Consider the following 18,618-nt stretch of genomic DNA (forward strand, 5'->3'; position numbering starts at 1 on the left):
TTCCCCTCTGTGGCATCAGGTTGAGGTCAATGTACTTTTCACTATTTAGGTAAGTGCAAATTTTCATATTTTTCAAAATACAAGGCAAGACATCCCTTCTGGCCAATAAGGACCATTAAACCCATTAAACCATTTCAATCCACAGTTAGCAAAGCCCTCAAGGAACTCAAACCCAGTGTAGCCACCTGCCTAAGTAATAATGTAAAAAGCAAGTTTAAAAAGTATGGTTTTCTTGAATTCAAAAAGTATATCCCAAAGTCAAAAGACAAAGGTATGATGGTTGTCCATATTTATTTGATAATTAAGACAAAACTCAGCTCTGCTAAATAGACTGACCAAAAAAGTAAGGATAAGTGGTTACTCTCAAATTAAACATAACAGTATAAGTGAGATTCTGGAACTTTTCAGTTGACTGAAAGGACTTAATATTGTTACTCTCATTTTTTCTAAGTACAGAAAATATAAGAATCCAATTTTTATGTATCCTTCCATTGATTCAAACTATTAGAATATGTCTTCAGTTAAACTCTTTATTTGAAGACCACCTGGTTCAAAGATGACGAATCACAATTATGCAAGCTGACAGCAATGGTAGGAGGCCGTATATGCATGACTTCCAGCATAATCCTTAAGATTCGGGAAAATTCTTCCGGTTAGTGGAGCCTTAACCTTTAAACTACTAACATATATTTCAATCAAAGATTCCACATAAAAAAGAATTTTTAAAGATAATTCACTGAAATCCTTCCCCAAACTTAATAATTAAAGGGAGGAAAATACACTAAACTCATTCAGGCCACGGTCCAATCAAAATAATAGAACACATTTATTTTTTAAAAAACCTTCATATCCACACTCTTAAAAACCACAGGTCATCATTCAAAACTATAAAGTTCGTTCACATGTAACTCATTCCAAAATGTATTTTAAATCATTTTTAAGTATACATAAGTAAACTCTTTTAAAGTAGGATTGATTCATCATGGGGAAAAAAATGTAACGAAATAGTCAGCATAAGTAGGACTTGAGAAAATTAAAGTTATCCTAAGATGAAAAGAAAAAGGAAAACTTAATTTTACTCAATTTTGTATTCATAGTTGCCCTTAAGGTATACACCCAGCTATGCATTAATCTCTCCCCAGACCCACACTGGCTCCATGTACCTGTCACCTCAGGACATTGTCTTCTACACAAAGAAGTCATTTGCAATTAATAACTGAATTAAGTTAGATGAAGCTTTCTTTGCGTATGTGTTTTGAGTAAAGGTAAGATTTGGTGGTAACCACATCAACCTTCTTTCTGGCATCACTTTTCCCCTTTTATCCACAACATATAATTAACTTTCCACAAATATTCACTTCACATATATCCTCACAATAGTCATTATTGATAACAGTTATGAGTAGCTTACCACATGCCTCATACTGTTCTAAGTGATTATCATACATTAAGTCAGTTAACCTTCACAACTCTGTAAAGTAGAAATTATCATCCTCATATCATAAATGTGTAAACTGAGCCCAGGAGAGGCTAGGAGGTACCCAGCGCTTTGTGGCTACCAAGTGGTACAGAGCTAGTGCAGGATCAATCAGTCTCAACAGAAAGGGACCACATGCCCCCAGTCAGATGCCTCAGGCACCAAACTACATGCCCACCATCTATATTCCCCTTCCTTGACCACATACCCTAGGACCAAGCTCAAAGTGTTAGCAAGAGAGTGTACAGTCCACAGAGCATGATCCAAAGCTCAACCCTGCAGTGAATCAGGGGAACAAGGCTAGCACTTTTGGTAAACTCTGGGCAATCTTCACAGGTAAAAAGCAAGGCCTGGCATGTCAGAGTAGGTGCCCTGCTAGTAGGAACCTAATCTAGTCAACTGCAGACAGTCTTCTCTATCACCTCCTCCCTCAAACTCTCTGTTTTATCTCTAAGTCTTATTTGATTCCCCTAGCAATCTTTTCAAGCAAAAAACTATTCACTCACTGCCCTCTAAACTGACTTACACTAATCTACCTTCTAAAAATTTGAGAAAAATAAGTCAGGCTTCTGAAGTCCTCAATATCTCCTGGACAAACTTATCCTCGGGGCCTAGATTAAGAGAATTGAGAGACCCTCATACTGAAGTAGCAAGGATTACAGCAAACTTGAGAACCTCTTCACTGAATTCCTCAATGCCCACAGTTAACTGGAGACCAACCTAACAATCACACTGGACAAGACACACCTAACAGAGCACAGCTTCAGTATATATATATATCCCACTGATACATTTGTGAGGAAACTTCTCCTTAAACTTGGGACACTTCTAGACAGTTGGAATTTTTTGTTTTCTAAACAACAGAATATATATTACTTTGAGAAGGTGTGAACTTCAGGAATTTTTCTTCTGAAAATATTAAGGAAATTCAAGCATCAAGCCACCAGTAACTTGTATTCATGAATCTCGCAAAACCAGGGGAAAAATTGAAATTTAACCAACTTCTTTATATTAATCAGAGAAGTCTCCAATAAGACAACCTAACAAGATCACCGACTGCTTCTTCATTCTTCATTGTTAATACTGTTGGGAAACACTAGTGTCATAGATGGCTGACTAAACAACAGTTTCATGTCATTTAAGAATAACAAACACAAACTCACAACTACTTTAAATGAAACAAACAGAGAAAAGAAATACCTCAAGCTCCACCAGGGCTGCAGTCACTGCATCTGTTGCAAGAGCACCAGCCTGTAGCTTTTCAATTGCCTATGAAACCAAGGGGCAAGGTTATTCGCTGTAAAACCACAGCTTCTCAAACACACCCAGAAACTTTTCAAAGGCTTAAAGAAGTGTAAGAGACATTTAGAGTTAACAAAAATTGATCACTACAGTTCCATTTCATACTTTAAGAAATTAACTACTTAGAGTAAGCAATTATTCAGGATAACTTATGATATAGCTAAACACAAAGTGCAAGGAATTTAGTAAGTGAAAGGGCTTCATTCATCACAGGGCAACTCACATAGCCTAAGAAATTATATGAATTCCACTTTGAAATCTGAATTCATATTTTATATAGACTAAGCTAATAATTTCTTATTCCACCGTTACTACTCTCACTGTGTGTGTTAAGTGGTCAGCTGTGGCCAACCATTTGCAACCCCATCGACTGAGGCCCACCAGGCTCCCCTGTCCATGGAATTCTGCAGGCAAGAATACTGGAGTGGGTAGCCATTCCCTTCTCCACAGGAACTTGCTGACCCAGGGATCGAACCCAGGACTCCCTCATTGCAGACAGATTCTTTACTGTCTGAGCCGCCAGGGAAGTCCCTGCTACTCTCTCTACTCCAGCTGTAAAAAACAGTGACTCAGTCACAGAGGCATTTCAGAATTTTTACATGGAAGCATACTTTTGACAACAGCATTTGTGATTCTATAAGGTACTTTACATTGAGATTAAACATATAATATTATTTTGTAATATAATCTATAGAGAGTAAAGGTCACAAAATCACCTTGCTTCTTAAGTATAAATAAGACAGGAAAGAAAGAGAAGAAAAACTGATTTTTAAATGAATTATTGAAACTCCAACTTAGTCAACAAAAAGATCAAAAACTAAGAACTGTATTCCTCAGGAAACTTTTGAGAAGTTCATTTATTGTATACATTGAGGAGTCTGGTTACACACTCTAAATGTATTATATACAGAACTATAGTCCTATAAAGGTAATCCATTTCTTTTCAGAAAACAAAAAGATTTCACACTTTGAAAAATAAGATTAAAAATATAAAATACCTTAAAGAATATTTACCTTTATTATACTTTTTAAAAGACAATGCAATCACTGTAACAAAATATTCTCATCCATTTATGAGATTCCATTCATAAGAAAAACCTTGGATCTCTAACTAAACATAATTTTCTTTAAATGGTAATAAATATAAATGAAAAGAGTGAGGAAGACCCCTATTTACTTGATACTCAATGTCCAATTAACATTCTATTTGCATAAAAGGTAATGGAAGGTTTGCCCACAAGAGTATATAGCCAGCAAAATAAAAGCAAACAATATTTCTTCCGAGTCCATTCCTGCCTCCACATTTAGCATTCAACAATTTAGCAAAACCTCAAAATCCAAAGATGAAAAAAAGCACAACTGAGTCCACAGGCAAAGCTAAACTTCAGAATGACAATGAATTTGCTACGATACAAACTACGCGATGAGAAACAAAGAAAAAGATAATCTCCCTAAGAAAAACACTCATTTTAATTTTTTTATTATTTTCTTCTTCCCTTCATAGAAAGCCACATTGGCTGCCTTTGACCTGTTTGCCCTACTCCTCCTATAGAGCTCAAACCACTGCAAAGATTAAAAGGTATATGATTATGTGCCCACAATTCCAAAAATACAGACTTTGATCTGGGAAAGGAAAGAAAAGATCTAAACATGATTTGGAGAATAAAAAACACAAAACAAAACAAAAGACTCCACAAATATGAGCAAAATTATTTTGTGGTCCAAGCCAAAGTCTGTCTTATAAATCAAACCTTAAAATTTTGAATTTCAAGGTAAAGCTGCTTTATGGTCAAAACTAAAATGTTTCAATCAGACAGAATACATTCTCTCCATACCTTCTGACAAGCTCTTTTGCATACATGCTTATATTCCTTGGCTTTGGATTCAGAATGATAACCTGCACCTGTAGTGGGGGAAAAAAAAAATCAATGGTTAACTATCATTAAGATATCAGAGACCTTGCTAACATTATATAAATAGTTCATACAAACTGATGCTTTCTGAGTGACAAAAAAACTACTGTCCTAAGTGTATGGACTCTTAATAATCTAATCTTAAAAATCTTTCTGCACCATAAGTGTTTTCAATACCATGCCTTATCTCCTTTTTGAAAAGCTATTTTCCTACCAGAGGCACCAGAAATAGCTTATGTTCCCAAAGAGGCTTCACCAAGGTGACCTCTCCTCCTTTTGAAAACTTACCCAAAGTCAAGAGTGTTTTTTAGAGGGAGTTGATAACCTATGCCTACAAATTTGGAAAACTCAGCAGTGGCCACAGGACTGGAAAAGGTCATTTTCATTCCAATCCTAAAGAAAGGCAATGCCAAAGAATGGTCAAACTACCACACAATTGCACTCATCTCATACGCTCGTAAAGTAATGCTCAAAATTCTCCAAGCCAGGTTTCAGCAAAACGTGAACCGTGAACACCAGATGTTCAAGCTGGTTTTAGAAAAGGCAGAGGAACCAGAGATCTAATTGCCAACATCCGCTGGATCATCAAAAAAGCAAGAGAGTTCCAGGAAAACATCTATTTCTGCTTTCTTGACTATGCCAAAGTGTTTGACTGTGTAGATCACAATAAACTGTGGAAAATTCTGAAAGAGATGGGAATACCAGACCACCTGACCTGCCTCTTGAGAAACCTATATACAGGTCAGGAAGCAAGAGTTAGAACTGGACATAACAACAGAGTGGTTCCAAATAGGAAAAGGAGTACATCAAGGCTGTATATTGTCACCCTGCTTATTTAACTTATATGCACAGTACATCATGAGAATCGCTGGACTGGAAGAAGCACAAGCTGGCATCAAGATTGCCAGGAGAAATATCAATAACCTCAGATATGCAGATGACACCACCCTTATGGCAGAAAGTGAAGAGGAACTCAAAAGCCTCTTAATGAAAGTGAAAGAGAAGGGTGAAAAAGTTGGCTTAAAGCTCAACATTCAGAAAACAAAGATCATGGCATCTGGTCCCAGCACTTCACGGGAAATAGATGGGAAAACAATGGAAACGATGGCAGACTTTATTTTGGGGGGCTCCAAAATCACTGCAGGTGGTGACTGTAGCCATGAAATTAAAAGATGCTTACTCCTTGGAAGGAAAGTTATGACCAACCTAGACAGCATATTCAAAAGCACAGACGTTACTTTGCCGACTAAGGTCCATCTAGTCAAGGCTATGGTGTTTCCAGTGGTCATGTATGGATGTGAGAGTTGGACTGTGAAGAAAGCTGAGTGCCAAAGAATTGATGCTTTTGAACTGTGGTGTTGGAGAAGACTCGAGAGTCCCTTGGACTGCAAGGAGATCCAACCAGCCCATTCAAAAGGACATCAGTCCTGGGTGTTCTTTGGAAGGAATGATGCTAAAGCTGAAACTCCAGTACTTTGGCCACCTCATGCGAAGAGTTGACTCATTGGAAAAGACTCTGACGCTGGGAGGGATTGGGGGCAGGAGGAGAAGGGGACGACCGAGGATGAGATGGCTGGATGGCATCACCGACTCGACAGACGTGAGTCTGAGTGAACTCCGGGAGATGGTGATGGACAGGGAGGCCTGGAGTGCTGCGATTCATGGGGCTGCAAAAAGTCGGACACGACTGAGCTAATGAACTGAACTGAACTGATAACTTAGGCAGTGTCAAGGGCAGAGTGCCTTTAATTTCCTCCCCGTTGAACTTTGGAAAGTCCTTGTCAGAATTCTCAAGAGTAACTTCAGAAAACTAGGTAGTTTTATTTAAAACTTGAAATGGACAGCTGTTACATCCTTTCCACAACAACCGCCAATATCACCTCTCCTACTCTAACTTCTGTCTTCACCCCTGGAATGTAGCTCAGAGTCTCTGAAACATCAGGAATGGTATATTCACCACTGCCTATCCTAATCACTCAGCAACTTCAAGAGAAAGGCTCTGAAATTTATTTCCCTAAAAGGATTAATACTTGCTTAGTTAGGGATCTGAGAATAAACTAGAAAGAAACCAAGAAAAGGCCTTTCATCAAAGTTCCTTAACTTGCTCTGAATCTCCCCCTCAGACCCCACTCCCAGTCCCTTTCTGGGCCCCAGAGAGGTCCAACACAGGCAAGGTTAAAGAACTACGTCTCTCATCTTCAGGCCTCACAACACAAACTTAACCCATCTTTCCTCAATGCAGACAAAGAATGGGTCCAAGAAGCTAAAGTTAATGGACTCGAGGGAGTAGAAAAGAAGTCCAAACAACAAGAATCCATAATATATACAAATTCTAGTCACATTTCTCAAAAGAACTCAGACTTCACAGAACCTGTGCCAATGTTTACGAGGACTCTCTTCATGTTCTCTAATAAATGCCATCTTAGGTCTCAGACCTTGCAGCAGGATTTCCCACATGGTATACTGCAGCCAAATAGATAACTTTAGTGTGTGGATAGCAGCACTAATGAACTTCCCTGATGGCTCAGTGGTAAAGAATCTGCCTGCCAATGCAAGAGACACAAGAGACATGGGTTCAGTCCCTGGGTTGGGAAGATCCTCTGGAGGAGGAAATGGCAACCCACTCCAGTATTCTTGCCTGGAAAATTCCATGGACAGAGGAGCCTGGTGGGCTACAGTTCATAGGGTCACAAAGAGACAAAACTGAGCAATGAGCACAAACATGAAAAGTATAGGTAGTATACAGATCTAGGGAAAAAGCAAGAATCTACTACTATTCAAATGACTAAAACTTGGGCAAGTCTCCTTTAATATGAAATAAAAAAGAAAAAGTTTTAAAATCTCTACACTGGAATTGAAATTTTGTCCCTTATATGTGGAAGGTATATAATGCTGCATAATCAATCGTTCTATTTGACCTTCTAAGAAGTTTGAAGTGGAAAGTCATCCTTAATCCACACAAGTTCCTGCCATAACCCAGACTTCCTCCTATTACAGCTGGTCCCAGCACCAGCTATAAGAGTCATTGCCTTCAGGTATGTGTCTGAGACAGGAGGGAGTCTGCAATGACTACCACAGAAGGCAACCCTTTCCAAGTCATCAAATGTTCCATGGTGTTACTGCTTACATATCTCAGGGCTTTCTTGCACATTTTTCACATACTCGTTATGAATAAAATAACTCACTGGGTCCTACTGCACCACCAGCATGGTGCAGTAGAAGGAACACTGGCTTGGGAATTTCAGTTGTTTCTATAAATTTACCTCATTTCTTTGAAAAGTCAGTTGAAAGAAAAGAAAATTGAACCTTTTGTTTGTTCACTGTTTGATTTTCCCAGATTCAATTCTGTAAGACTTCCCAACTTGTCTGTTCAGTTTAGCTACAGCCAAAGGTTAACAATCAGGCAGAATGCCAGTCTGACAAAAAGAAACAATGCCACTCACCCCACATCAAAGAAAAAGGGAGAGGAAAAAAGACCAGGGCAGAGCTGCACTGCTTGGAAACCCTCGCTGTATCAATAACGGGGACTCACGGGCTGAACTTCACTGTGTCTGTCTTCAAGATCCTCTGAAGCAGAAATCAGAGGCTGACGGAGTGCCAGAAGCACTAGAATGGGACTTTCAGGCCCACTTAATGGTTTCTCAGCCTGGCGCTACTGATTAGCTGGGTGCCTGAAGCCACTTAACCACTCTGCGTTCAAGGTTCCTCATTTATAATATTAAGAAGGCAAAAACTACCTTTAAGATTGTATAAATTACACTCTACAACGGACAAAGTCAAATATGGGGTGAGTAAAATTTTTTTCAACAACTTTATTTTTAAAAACACAAACCAGAGTTTAAACAATTACTTTGTCTGGTTTTAACAACATCTAAATATATCTACTATATGGAGTAAAGAGCTTCCCAAGTGGCACTAGTGGTAACAGAATCTATTTGCCAATGCAGGTAAACGAAAAGATACAGGTTTGATCCATGGGTTACGAAGATCCCCTGGCTGATGGCACGGCCACCCACTCCAGTTATGCTTGCCTGGAGAATCCCCAAGGACAGAGGAGCCTGGCAGGCTACAAGTCCACAGAACAGCGAAGAGTCAGACATGACTTGAAGCGACTTAACAGGCACACACATGCGGAGTAAAAGTACTAGAGGAGGTGAATGAAGGGGACAAAGGAAGTGCCATCACTGTAAGACCCTCCATGTGGGGAGCTCAGGGGAGGCCTTCACTCTATGCAAGTCAACCGTGGTTCCAACTCCTCCTGCAGTGTCCCTCCCCCAGATAGGAAACTCAGTTCCTGGTGTACTTCAAGGTAAAGGGAAGGAAACCATTATTTTCACCTTCCAACTCAGCTACTCAGAGCTTACCTGCATGCACCAACACAAAGCCCCCTCGCTTCTCTTTATGGGACTGCTTCGTTTCCAACTCTTTCGCTGTTGTTTTAACAGCCGAAACTTGAGATGATCTGGAAGGCAGCCCTTCTCCAGAACTCATCCCCTTCTCCATGGTCATTCTCCAAGATTACCATCTTCTATTGGGAAAAGTGCATACTTCCATCCAAAAGTAATTGCAGAAGAGGAATTACCCTAAAGGAAAACAGGCAAAGATGGCATGCATTTCTTTCCACTAACACACACGTATACAAATTTGTGCTCAGATAACTTTCAAGAAAAACCCTTAATTTTAAAGTTATTTAACTGGGTAATACAAAGAATATAAAAAGGTTAGAATTTAAATCCCTTTATACACTGACAGTCCTTGAAGTCGTATAAACAAAGAACTGTTGTGAAAAGACTTCATGTTGAGTCCAAAAGATATTTTATCTTTCATTTTATCTACATTGAAGAAAACCTCATCTTAAATATCACTTTCTACTCCCTCCAAACCAAACGCTAATAACCTCTGGGACATTCTAGAACCATAGGCAGTGCTGGCAATATCACTAAGCCTTGATTTAAAGCCTAGATTGCTGTTAATTTTTTCCTCCAGCTTTATTGAGATATAATTGACATATACCAGTGGATAAGTTCAAGCAGTACAACCTGAGGATTTGATACATATATATATATGTATATATACTGCAAAATGATTACCACAAGGTTAGTTAACACATCGATCACCTCACGTAAGTACAATCTTTTGTGTGTGGTAAGAACATATAAGAGCTCAAGATTGCTGCTTGCTTAAAAAAATGAACCAACATACAGATTTACTTCTGCCTATGGAGAACTTTTTATGAAAAACAGTTCAATGCTTCAGAGCTCAATGTAAAACAAATGCTATCAAATTTATAAGACTAAAGCACAAAATTAAAATAATACTTGTGCAAATACTTATTCATTTTCATAAAGGCATTATTTCTGAGGTTCTCAAAAGATAAACAATAAAACAAGTTACAAGCAACATATACCTCAAAGCTTCTAATTTTTCTCACAAGCTCACAAGCTTCTAGCAATCTTGACTTAATAACAATAATGATGGTAAAACATACTTCAGACTGGGGAAAAATGGATCATTTAAAAAATCAACAGAGACTTAAAGAAAAAAAAAATCCCAAAGTCACATGATTGAAACAACTTAAACACCTAGATTCACACTATAAGGTACGAATCTATACCTTATTCTAAATTGAGAAATGGGGAGGGACACAAGGCTTTAAAGAGTGACAGCCAACTAGTTCAAAAGAATAGTGTCACGCAAAGTGTGGTCTACAGACTAGTGCTGGTTATCAGCCTGCAAGAGATTATTTTTTATTCTTATACAAACTGTCTTACATCCAAGTTTTCAATAAACAATGACAGTTTTTGTAATTCTTTTCTATTTCCCCAAGTTTTGTTTATAATTATATATTTTCATAATGTATTTAATAAAACAGAATTAAAACCATCTATAAAAACTGGAGATTCACAAGGAAAAGACTCGAAGTACAAAAGGCACATTAATTCACTCTAAAACTTATATTTTCCAGTGGTATAATCATATTTTGGAAAAAATTTTATCTGCTACATCAGATAAAAATATGAGCTTTTACTTTTATCTTTCTTTCATAGTTTTCTTTTGAGGTTTTTGTGGTATTCTGTTTTGTTTTTGCATTTTATGAAAGTAATGGTCAACAATGGATTGAAAAAATTTTAACTTGGTTCTTCACACCAGAGATGGTCTGGAAGCACTGCAATATGGTACTCTGTGTGTGCATGCATGCATGGTAAGTCACTTCAGTCATGTGTGACTCTTTGCAAGCCCATGGACTGTAGCCCGCCAGGCTCCTCTGTCCACGGGATTCTCCAGGCAAGACTCCTGGAGTGGGTTGCCATGCCCTCCTCCAGGGCATCTTCCCGACCCAGGGACTGAACCCACATCTCTTATGTCTCCTGTATTGGCAGGCAGGCTCCATACCACTAATGCCACCTGAGAAGCCCAATATCGTATTTTAACTTCCTTTAATTCCTGGTTTAAAAGAACCCATTTAATTATTATTATGTATCACTTGTTTTAAAGGACAAATAATTTAAAATCATATATATATCATTTGCTGTTGTATTAAAATGTTTACATATATCATAAATTTTGATTATAAAAGAGTGCTGAAGTTTACTAAATAACAGTAAGTTAAAATGCCTGCTTTTGTTTTGTAGTGATAAGTATCTCTCTGAGGATGGATTTTTTCCAACTGCTTCACAAGGGTCTGCCTCAATTACCTTTATTTGACTTTGGTTATTTCTCTGAAATAGGTTACTATTTACTTCTGTGTCAGTTGACAAAGTCAGTTTAAATGATTAGCAGTTTATCTTCCAGTCTATATAGGCCATGATGTCTGACCAAGTCATGAAATGAGCTTGGGCCCACTAGACCCACAAACAGCTGTGTGGAAACTCAGGCTTCGGAAAATTCAAAGCTTCAGTTCAAATGAAAACACATCCAAGCAGTATGAATTATAAAACTTTCTCTGACTCACTGTCATCAGATGCATTTTTTTTCATGAATAACAAATTAGAACATCTACATATTACAACAAATAAGGTTTGATGTAATAGGCATTTTTAATGTATGTGAGAGATTTGCTTGCTTCTCAAGCTTGTCTGAAAATAATTAAATGTGGAAGATGAATACATATGCTGTTTCTTGAGCAATCTACCATCTCTCAGAAACTAGTTGAAATTTATTTATTTAGCAAACCATGTCATCTCTCTAAACTCCAAAACTGCTGGCCCCAAAGTTCTGCACACTGGGAAAGGAACTCAAGAAGACAGGCTAGCCAATGTACAACTCTGGCCTCCAACTTCCAATGGTTACTGGAATATTTTTAATTCAATTAGAAATGAAGCAATTTCTACTCCAACATCAGTTTTTGTTTAACTCAGAACCCATTAAAAGTCTGACATTCATAATAGAACTCCAACAAATGTCCCAAAAAAGACACAAAAGGCGGAAGGGGGCAAGTGAGCAAATCCCAGTTTACAGAAGAACCATATAACAACTTAAACAGATCAAAAGATGCTAAACCTCACTCAAAAGAAAAAGGCAAAATAAAACTACACTCACATATCAGCTGGACTGGCCAAGTTAAAGAGTCATTCTCACATGTTCCAAGGAGCAGCACAGATTAATACAATGCAACAAGGTCAATTTGGCAAAATCAACCAAAATTACAAACCTACACTGAAGGGTAGTCTGTAATGGTAAAGATATAAACTAATAGTACGTCTTGATAAAAAAAGTAGTTAACAATAAAAGCAGCTCTTGGAAAAAATGAGTACTTTCTTGATACACAAATATGAAACAACCAATGTTGAAGATATTTTGGTAAGTAAAAAAGGCATGGTACAGAAACGTATGCAGTACCGTATTTTGAGGGAGACAAGAAAAAATAATACAACTAAATACATATGCAAAGTGCAATCTGGAAGAAAACATCAAAAATTAGCCCAATAGTAGTTACCAAAAGATTTGGGTGACTGGTGCACAAAGGTGAAATGGAAATTCCACTAGTCACCATTGTGCATCTTTTCATTTTGAACAATCTGAATGTATTACTTAAAAACAAAAAATGTTTTTATTCATTTATTTATTTATGAGAACACAAGATAACTAGCCAAGTTCAGGGCTCAAAATAGGGCAAGCTGATGAGATCTCACTTGAGTAAGAGGAGAAATGTCATATTCTGAAGGTTCTCAACACTCAACCCACCCAGAGAAGGAACAGACAAAAACGCGACCAGTCAACAATACTGCTGAGAGGTCTCTTTGTTTTTCTGGATCTTGAACTTCTAGGGCCACACAAACCACAGATAATCCTAAATTTTTAAAAAATAAAATTATTATTTGATCTCTACAGTTGAAACTAAGGAGTAAAAAATAAATCACGTAGACTGACTTCAGATATCCCTGTGATATTTTTATCACATTTGTAGTCATTATTACAAACAATTATTTGAAATGGAGGAATCATATTCACATTAATACATTGATCCATAAGGAAAATGTTTAACTCTTCGGCTAAGTCTTTGAGATAACAGTCAACACAAAAGGTTTCCAATCAAAGATACATAAGCATGTTATAGCTTTACACAACAGAAAACAATTTTGTACATCATTTTTATAATGCCCATGTTCCTGAATGATAAGTTTCAATATGGACATTTTGCAACTTCCTATCAGTGATGGTACTAAAGTTCATTTTATTATATCTAAAAAACAGTGGCATCATATGTGAAACGAATCACCAGCCCAGGTTCGATGCATGATACAGGATGCTCAGGGCTGGTGCACTGGGATGACCCAGAGGGATGGTATGGGGAGGGAGGTGGGAGGGGGGTTCAGGATGGGGAACACGTGTACACCCGTGGCAGATTCATGCTGATGTATGGCAAAACCACTACAACATTGTAAAGTAATTAGCCTCCAACTAAAATAAATAAATTTATATTAAACAAATAAATAAATAAAAAACACTGGCAATGTGTCCATCATCTGCAACAGTAGCTTGAAAAGGTCATCATAAAGTTACTCTGTGTGTGTGTGTGTGTGTGTGTGTGTGTGTGTGTGTGTGTGTGTGTGTGTATGAAGTCGCTTCAGTCGTGTCTGACTCCTTGTGACCCCATGGACTGTAGCCCACCAGGATCCTCTGTCCAGGGGATTCTCCAGGCAAGAATACTGGAGTGAGCTTCCATGACCTCCTCCAGGGGATCTTCCCAACCCAAGGACTGAACCTCTATCTCTTATGTCTCCTGCACTGGAAGGCAAGTTCCTTACCACTAGCACCACCTGGGAAGCCCAAAGTTACCATATGACCCAGCAATTCCACTCCTAGGTATATATTCATTAGAACTCAAAATACATCCACATAAAAACTTGTACATGGATGTTTATAGCAGAACTATTCACCTTGCTTATAGTTTCCTTTGTTGTGCAGAAGCTTTTAATTTTAATTAGATCCCATTTGTTTATTTTTGCTTTGATTTCCAGTATTCTGGGAGGTGGGTCATAGAGGATCCTGCTGTGATGTATGTCAGAGAGTGTTTTGCCTATGTTCTCCTCCAGGAGTTTTATAGTTTCTGGTCTTATGTTTAGATCTTTAATCCATTTTGAGTTTATGTTTGTGTATGGTGTTAGAAAGTGTTCTAGTTTCATTCTTTTACAAGTGGTTGATGAGTTTTCCCAGCACCACTTGTTAAAGAGGTTGTCTTTAATCCATTGTATATTCTTGCCTCCTTTGTCGAAGATAAGTACAGTATACTAACACATATATATGGAATTTAGAAAGATGGTAACAATAACTCTGTATGCAAGACAGCAAAAGAGACACAGATGTATATGGACTCTGTGGGAGAGGGAGAGGGTGGGATGATTTGGGAGAATGGCATTGAAATATGTGTATTATCATATGTGAAACAAATCGCCAGTCTAGGTTTGATGCAGGATACAGGATGCTTGGGGCTGGTGCACTGGGATGACCCAGAGGGATGGGATGGGGAGTGAGGGGGGAAGGATTGGGAACACATGTACACCCATGGCAGATTCATGTTGATGTATGGCAAAACCAATACAGTATTGTAAAGTAAAATAAAGTTAAAAAAAAAACAAAAACTATTCATAATAGTCAAAAAGTGGGAACAACTCAAATGTCCATGAGCAGACCTTGGTTAAACAAAATGTGGTATATTTCGACAATGGAGCATTATAGAGCCATAAAAAGGAATGGAGGGTTGATACACACTATGGCATGAATGAACCATGAAAACAATGAAAGAAGTCGGACACAACCGGCCACATAGGTTTCACAATGAAAGAAGTAAGACACAAAAGGCCACATATGTTTCCATTTATATGAAATGCCCAGAGTAGGCATATCTAAAAAGATAGAAAGTAGATTAGTGGTTGCCTTGGGCTGGAAGGACAGAGGGGAATTGAGGAGTGAGAGCTAATGGGGGCAGCATTTCTTTGGGAGAGGGGCAATAAAAATGTTCTAAAATTGGCTGTGGTCACGGTTGCATGGTATTTAGTCTGAGTAACTACCAATGACTTGTACACTTTACATGGGTAATAACATGATAAATGAATTTTATCTTAATAAAACTGTTGCAGGGGGAGGGTATATTTTTTTCTTCCCAATAAATTGTATCTTTACCTGTAAGATGTATCTTCTCCAAGTTACCAAACCTAATGGTGTCTTTGAACATAGTCCAGTTTGCAACCTTTGATTCTCTAGATGTCCTGTTCTCCTTGGCAAGCATGCCAATCGACTATCCTAGCTCTTCAAGGCCCCTCTGACCCCTCCCAGCTTTGTTCTCTTGCCTGACTTTCAAACAGAATGTCCAAAGGCTGAAGTCTCAAATGCCTCCTTCAGTAACTTCATTCAGTATCAAGCTTTCAAAACGATCCCCTCAGTAAACCAGATGATTCCTAACTCTGCCTCTTAAGCTCTAGCCATAAGTCTCCTGGAGAGCTCAACCTGGATCCTCAAAACTCTTCGCCTACCCAAAACAAATTCACTTTGCCCCAGAAATCTAATTCTGTCTACATTACACCTTACTTTTAATAGCCCAATCCTTCCTAACTCACCTTATTGTCATCTTGGACTCTGCCCAGTTTCCAAATCCTATAGATTTCTTCTGGAGCTTTTAACTTCCTTTTTCCTACTGCCTTGACCTTCGCTCAGCTCACATATCTCTTAGGATAAGTGTTACAGAAAGCATATTAACTTTTCTCCCCAAATCCATGCTGTCGTAAAACAATCATCTAAGAAAGGCTGCCAAAGTAAATCTCATACAGGACAATGCCAATCAAGACAAATAGCATGCCAAAAGACATGAGCAGGCAACACATAAGAGAGGAAATATAAACTGGATAGCCAATATTAAAGAAAGAATATTCAAAGAACTAGAGAAAAAAGAAAAAATAACTAGCACTGTACTGCCATCATAAACTGATGTAACCATTTTGAAATGGAATGTGTCAGAAAGTATCAAGAGCCTTAAAATGTATAATGTTCTATATACCCTCTCCAGAGATACTTCATGTATGAACTAGCCTACACAGACACAAACAATAGTCCCACAAATTCCTCTAAAGAGTACTGGGAGACTAGAGAAGAGGGAGGGGCAAGGAAGAAAGAGAAACTTGATTTTTCCCTATCTAATAACCTTCTGTATTTGATTTTTTTCTTTTAACTGGTTAACAGTAATGCTGAAGAAGCTGAAGTTGAACAGCTTTATGAAGACCTACAAGACCTTTTAGAACTAACACCCAAAAAAAGAAGTCCTTTTCATTATAGGGGACTGGAATGCAAAAGTTGGAAGTCAAGAAACACCTGGAGGAACAGGCAAATTTGGCCTTGGAATACACAATGAAGCAGGGCAAAGGCTAATAGTTTTGCCAAGAGAATGCACTCATAGCAAACACCCTCTTCCAACAACACAAGAGAAAACTCTACACATGGGCATCACCAGATGGTCAACACCGAAATCAGATTGATTATATTCTTTGCAGCCACAGATGAAGAAGCTCTATACAGTCCGCAAAAACAAGACCAGGAGCTGACTGTGGCTCAGATCATGAACTCCTTATTGCCAAATTCAGACTTAAATCGAAGAAGTTAGGGAAAACCACTAAACCATTCAGGTATGAACTAAATCAAATCCCTTAAGATTATAAAGTGGAAGTGAGAAATAGATTTAAGGGACTAGATCTGATAGACAGAGTGCCTGATGAACTATGGACAGTGGTTCATGACATTGTACAGGAGACAGAGATCAAGACCATTCCCATGGAAGAGAAATGCAAAAAAGCAAAATAGCTCTCTGGGGAGGCCTTACAAATAGCTGTGAAAAGAAGAGAAGCGAAAAGCAAAGGAGAAAAGGAAAGATATAAGCATCTGAATGCAGAGTTCCAAAGAATAGCAAGGAGAGATAAGAAAGCCTTCCTCAGTGGTCAATGCAAAGAAATAGAGGAAAACAGACTGCGAAAGACTAGAGATCTCTTCAAGAAAATTGGAGATACCAAAGGAACATTTCATGCAAAGATGGGCTCAATAAAGGACAGAAATGGTATGGACCTAACAGAAGCAAAAGATATTAAGAAGAGATGGCAAGAATATATGGAAGAACTGTACAAAAAAAATCTTCACGACCCGGATAATCACAATGGTGTGATCACTCATCTAGAGCCAGACATCCTGGAATGTGAAGTCAAGTGGGCCTTAGAAAGCATCACTATGAACAAAGCTAGTGGAGGTGATGGAATTCCAGTTGAGCTATTTCAAATCCTGAAAGAGGATGTTGTGAAAGTTCTGCACTCAATATGCCAGCAAATTTGGAAAACTCAGCACTGGCCACAGGACTGGAAAAGGTCAGTTTTCATTCCAATCAAAAGAAAGGCAATGCCAAAGAATGCTCAAACTACTGCACAATTGCACTTATCTCACCAACCTAGATAGCATATTCAAAAGCAGAGACATTACTTTGCCAACAAAGGTCTGTCTAGTCAAGGCTATGGTTTTTCCAGTAGTCATGAATGGATGTGAGAGTTGGACTGTGAAGAAAGCTGAGGGCCAAAGAATTGATGCTTTTGAACTGTGGTGTTGGAGAAGACTCTTCAGAGTCCTTGGACTGCAAGAATATCCAACCAGTCCTTCCTAAAGGAGATCAGTCCTGGGTGTTCATTGGAATGACTGATGCTGAAGCTGCAACTCCGATACTTTGGCCACCTCATGTGAAGAATTGACTCATTGGAAATGACCCTGATGCTGGGAGGGATTGGGGGCAGGAGGAGAAGGGGATGACAGAGGATGAAATGGCTGGATGGCATCACTGACTTGATGGACATGAGTTTGGGTGAACTCTGGGAGTTGGTGATGGACGGGGAGGCCTGGCGTGCTGCATTCCTGGGGTAGCAAAGAGTCAGACACGACTGAGTGACTGAACTGAACTGATTTACTAAAAAGAGAAGATTTAAGTTCACTGTCTCTGTGACCAAGATGAATGTAAATTAACTTGATTATCAAGACCAGAAGAGAAATTCAGAATAAAACACTGTTTTTGCTTCAGGGACTTTCATGGCACTGATTTAAGGTCTAAATCTTGACTCCATTTCTCTCAAATATTGTTTCATATTCCTACAGCATGTGATGACACTACTTCTTTTTTTTTTTTTAAGCCATTTAGAAGACTACCACATGTCGTGTTTGCCTCTGGTGTTGAAGGTTTTCATTCTAGGTTTACCGAGCCTTTTAGAAGCAGTTGAAGGAGGAAGTCATGGAATCCATTCATTACAGCAAAGGCTTTTAGAGAAATCCAGCCCTTAAGCTACAGCAGCTAATGAAGCTTGTTGCTCTTATCATGAGACTGAAGCTTTAATGCCTCATTAAATAAGCTCCAAATTATACTTATTTCATCTTTGACCCAGTAATCCCACTTCTGAGGATGCTTTCTAC

General features: G+C 38.4%; 1 protein-coding gene across 1 annotated transcript in view; it reads right to left on the reverse strand.

Moving 5' to 3' along the window:
• The window catches only part of TASP1 (taspase 1), a 254,366-nt gene extending 245,134 nt beyond the window's left edge, over window positions 1-9,232 (reverse strand). The window contains exons 1-3 of the mRNA XM_052651058.1: window positions 9,057-9,232; window positions 4,615-4,682; window positions 2,678-2,746 (exon numbers count right to left, since the gene is read on the reverse strand). Of these exons, the coding sequence (XP_052507018.1) occupies window positions 2,678-2,746; window positions 4,615-4,682; window positions 9,057-9,201 (282 nt within the window). The 5' untranslated portion in view covers window positions 9,202-9,232. The remainder of the gene's footprint in view (window positions 1-2,677; window positions 2,747-4,614; window positions 4,683-9,056) is intronic.
• Window positions 9,233-18,618: the final 9,386 nt, after the last annotated feature.

Source organism: Budorcas taxicolor, chromosome 13, assembly GCF_023091745.1.
Source record: "Budorcas taxicolor isolate Tak-1 chromosome 13, Takin1.1, whole genome shotgun sequence".
NCBI classification, from domain to species: Eukaryota; Metazoa; Chordata; class Mammalia; order Artiodactyla; family Bovidae; genus Budorcas; species Budorcas taxicolor.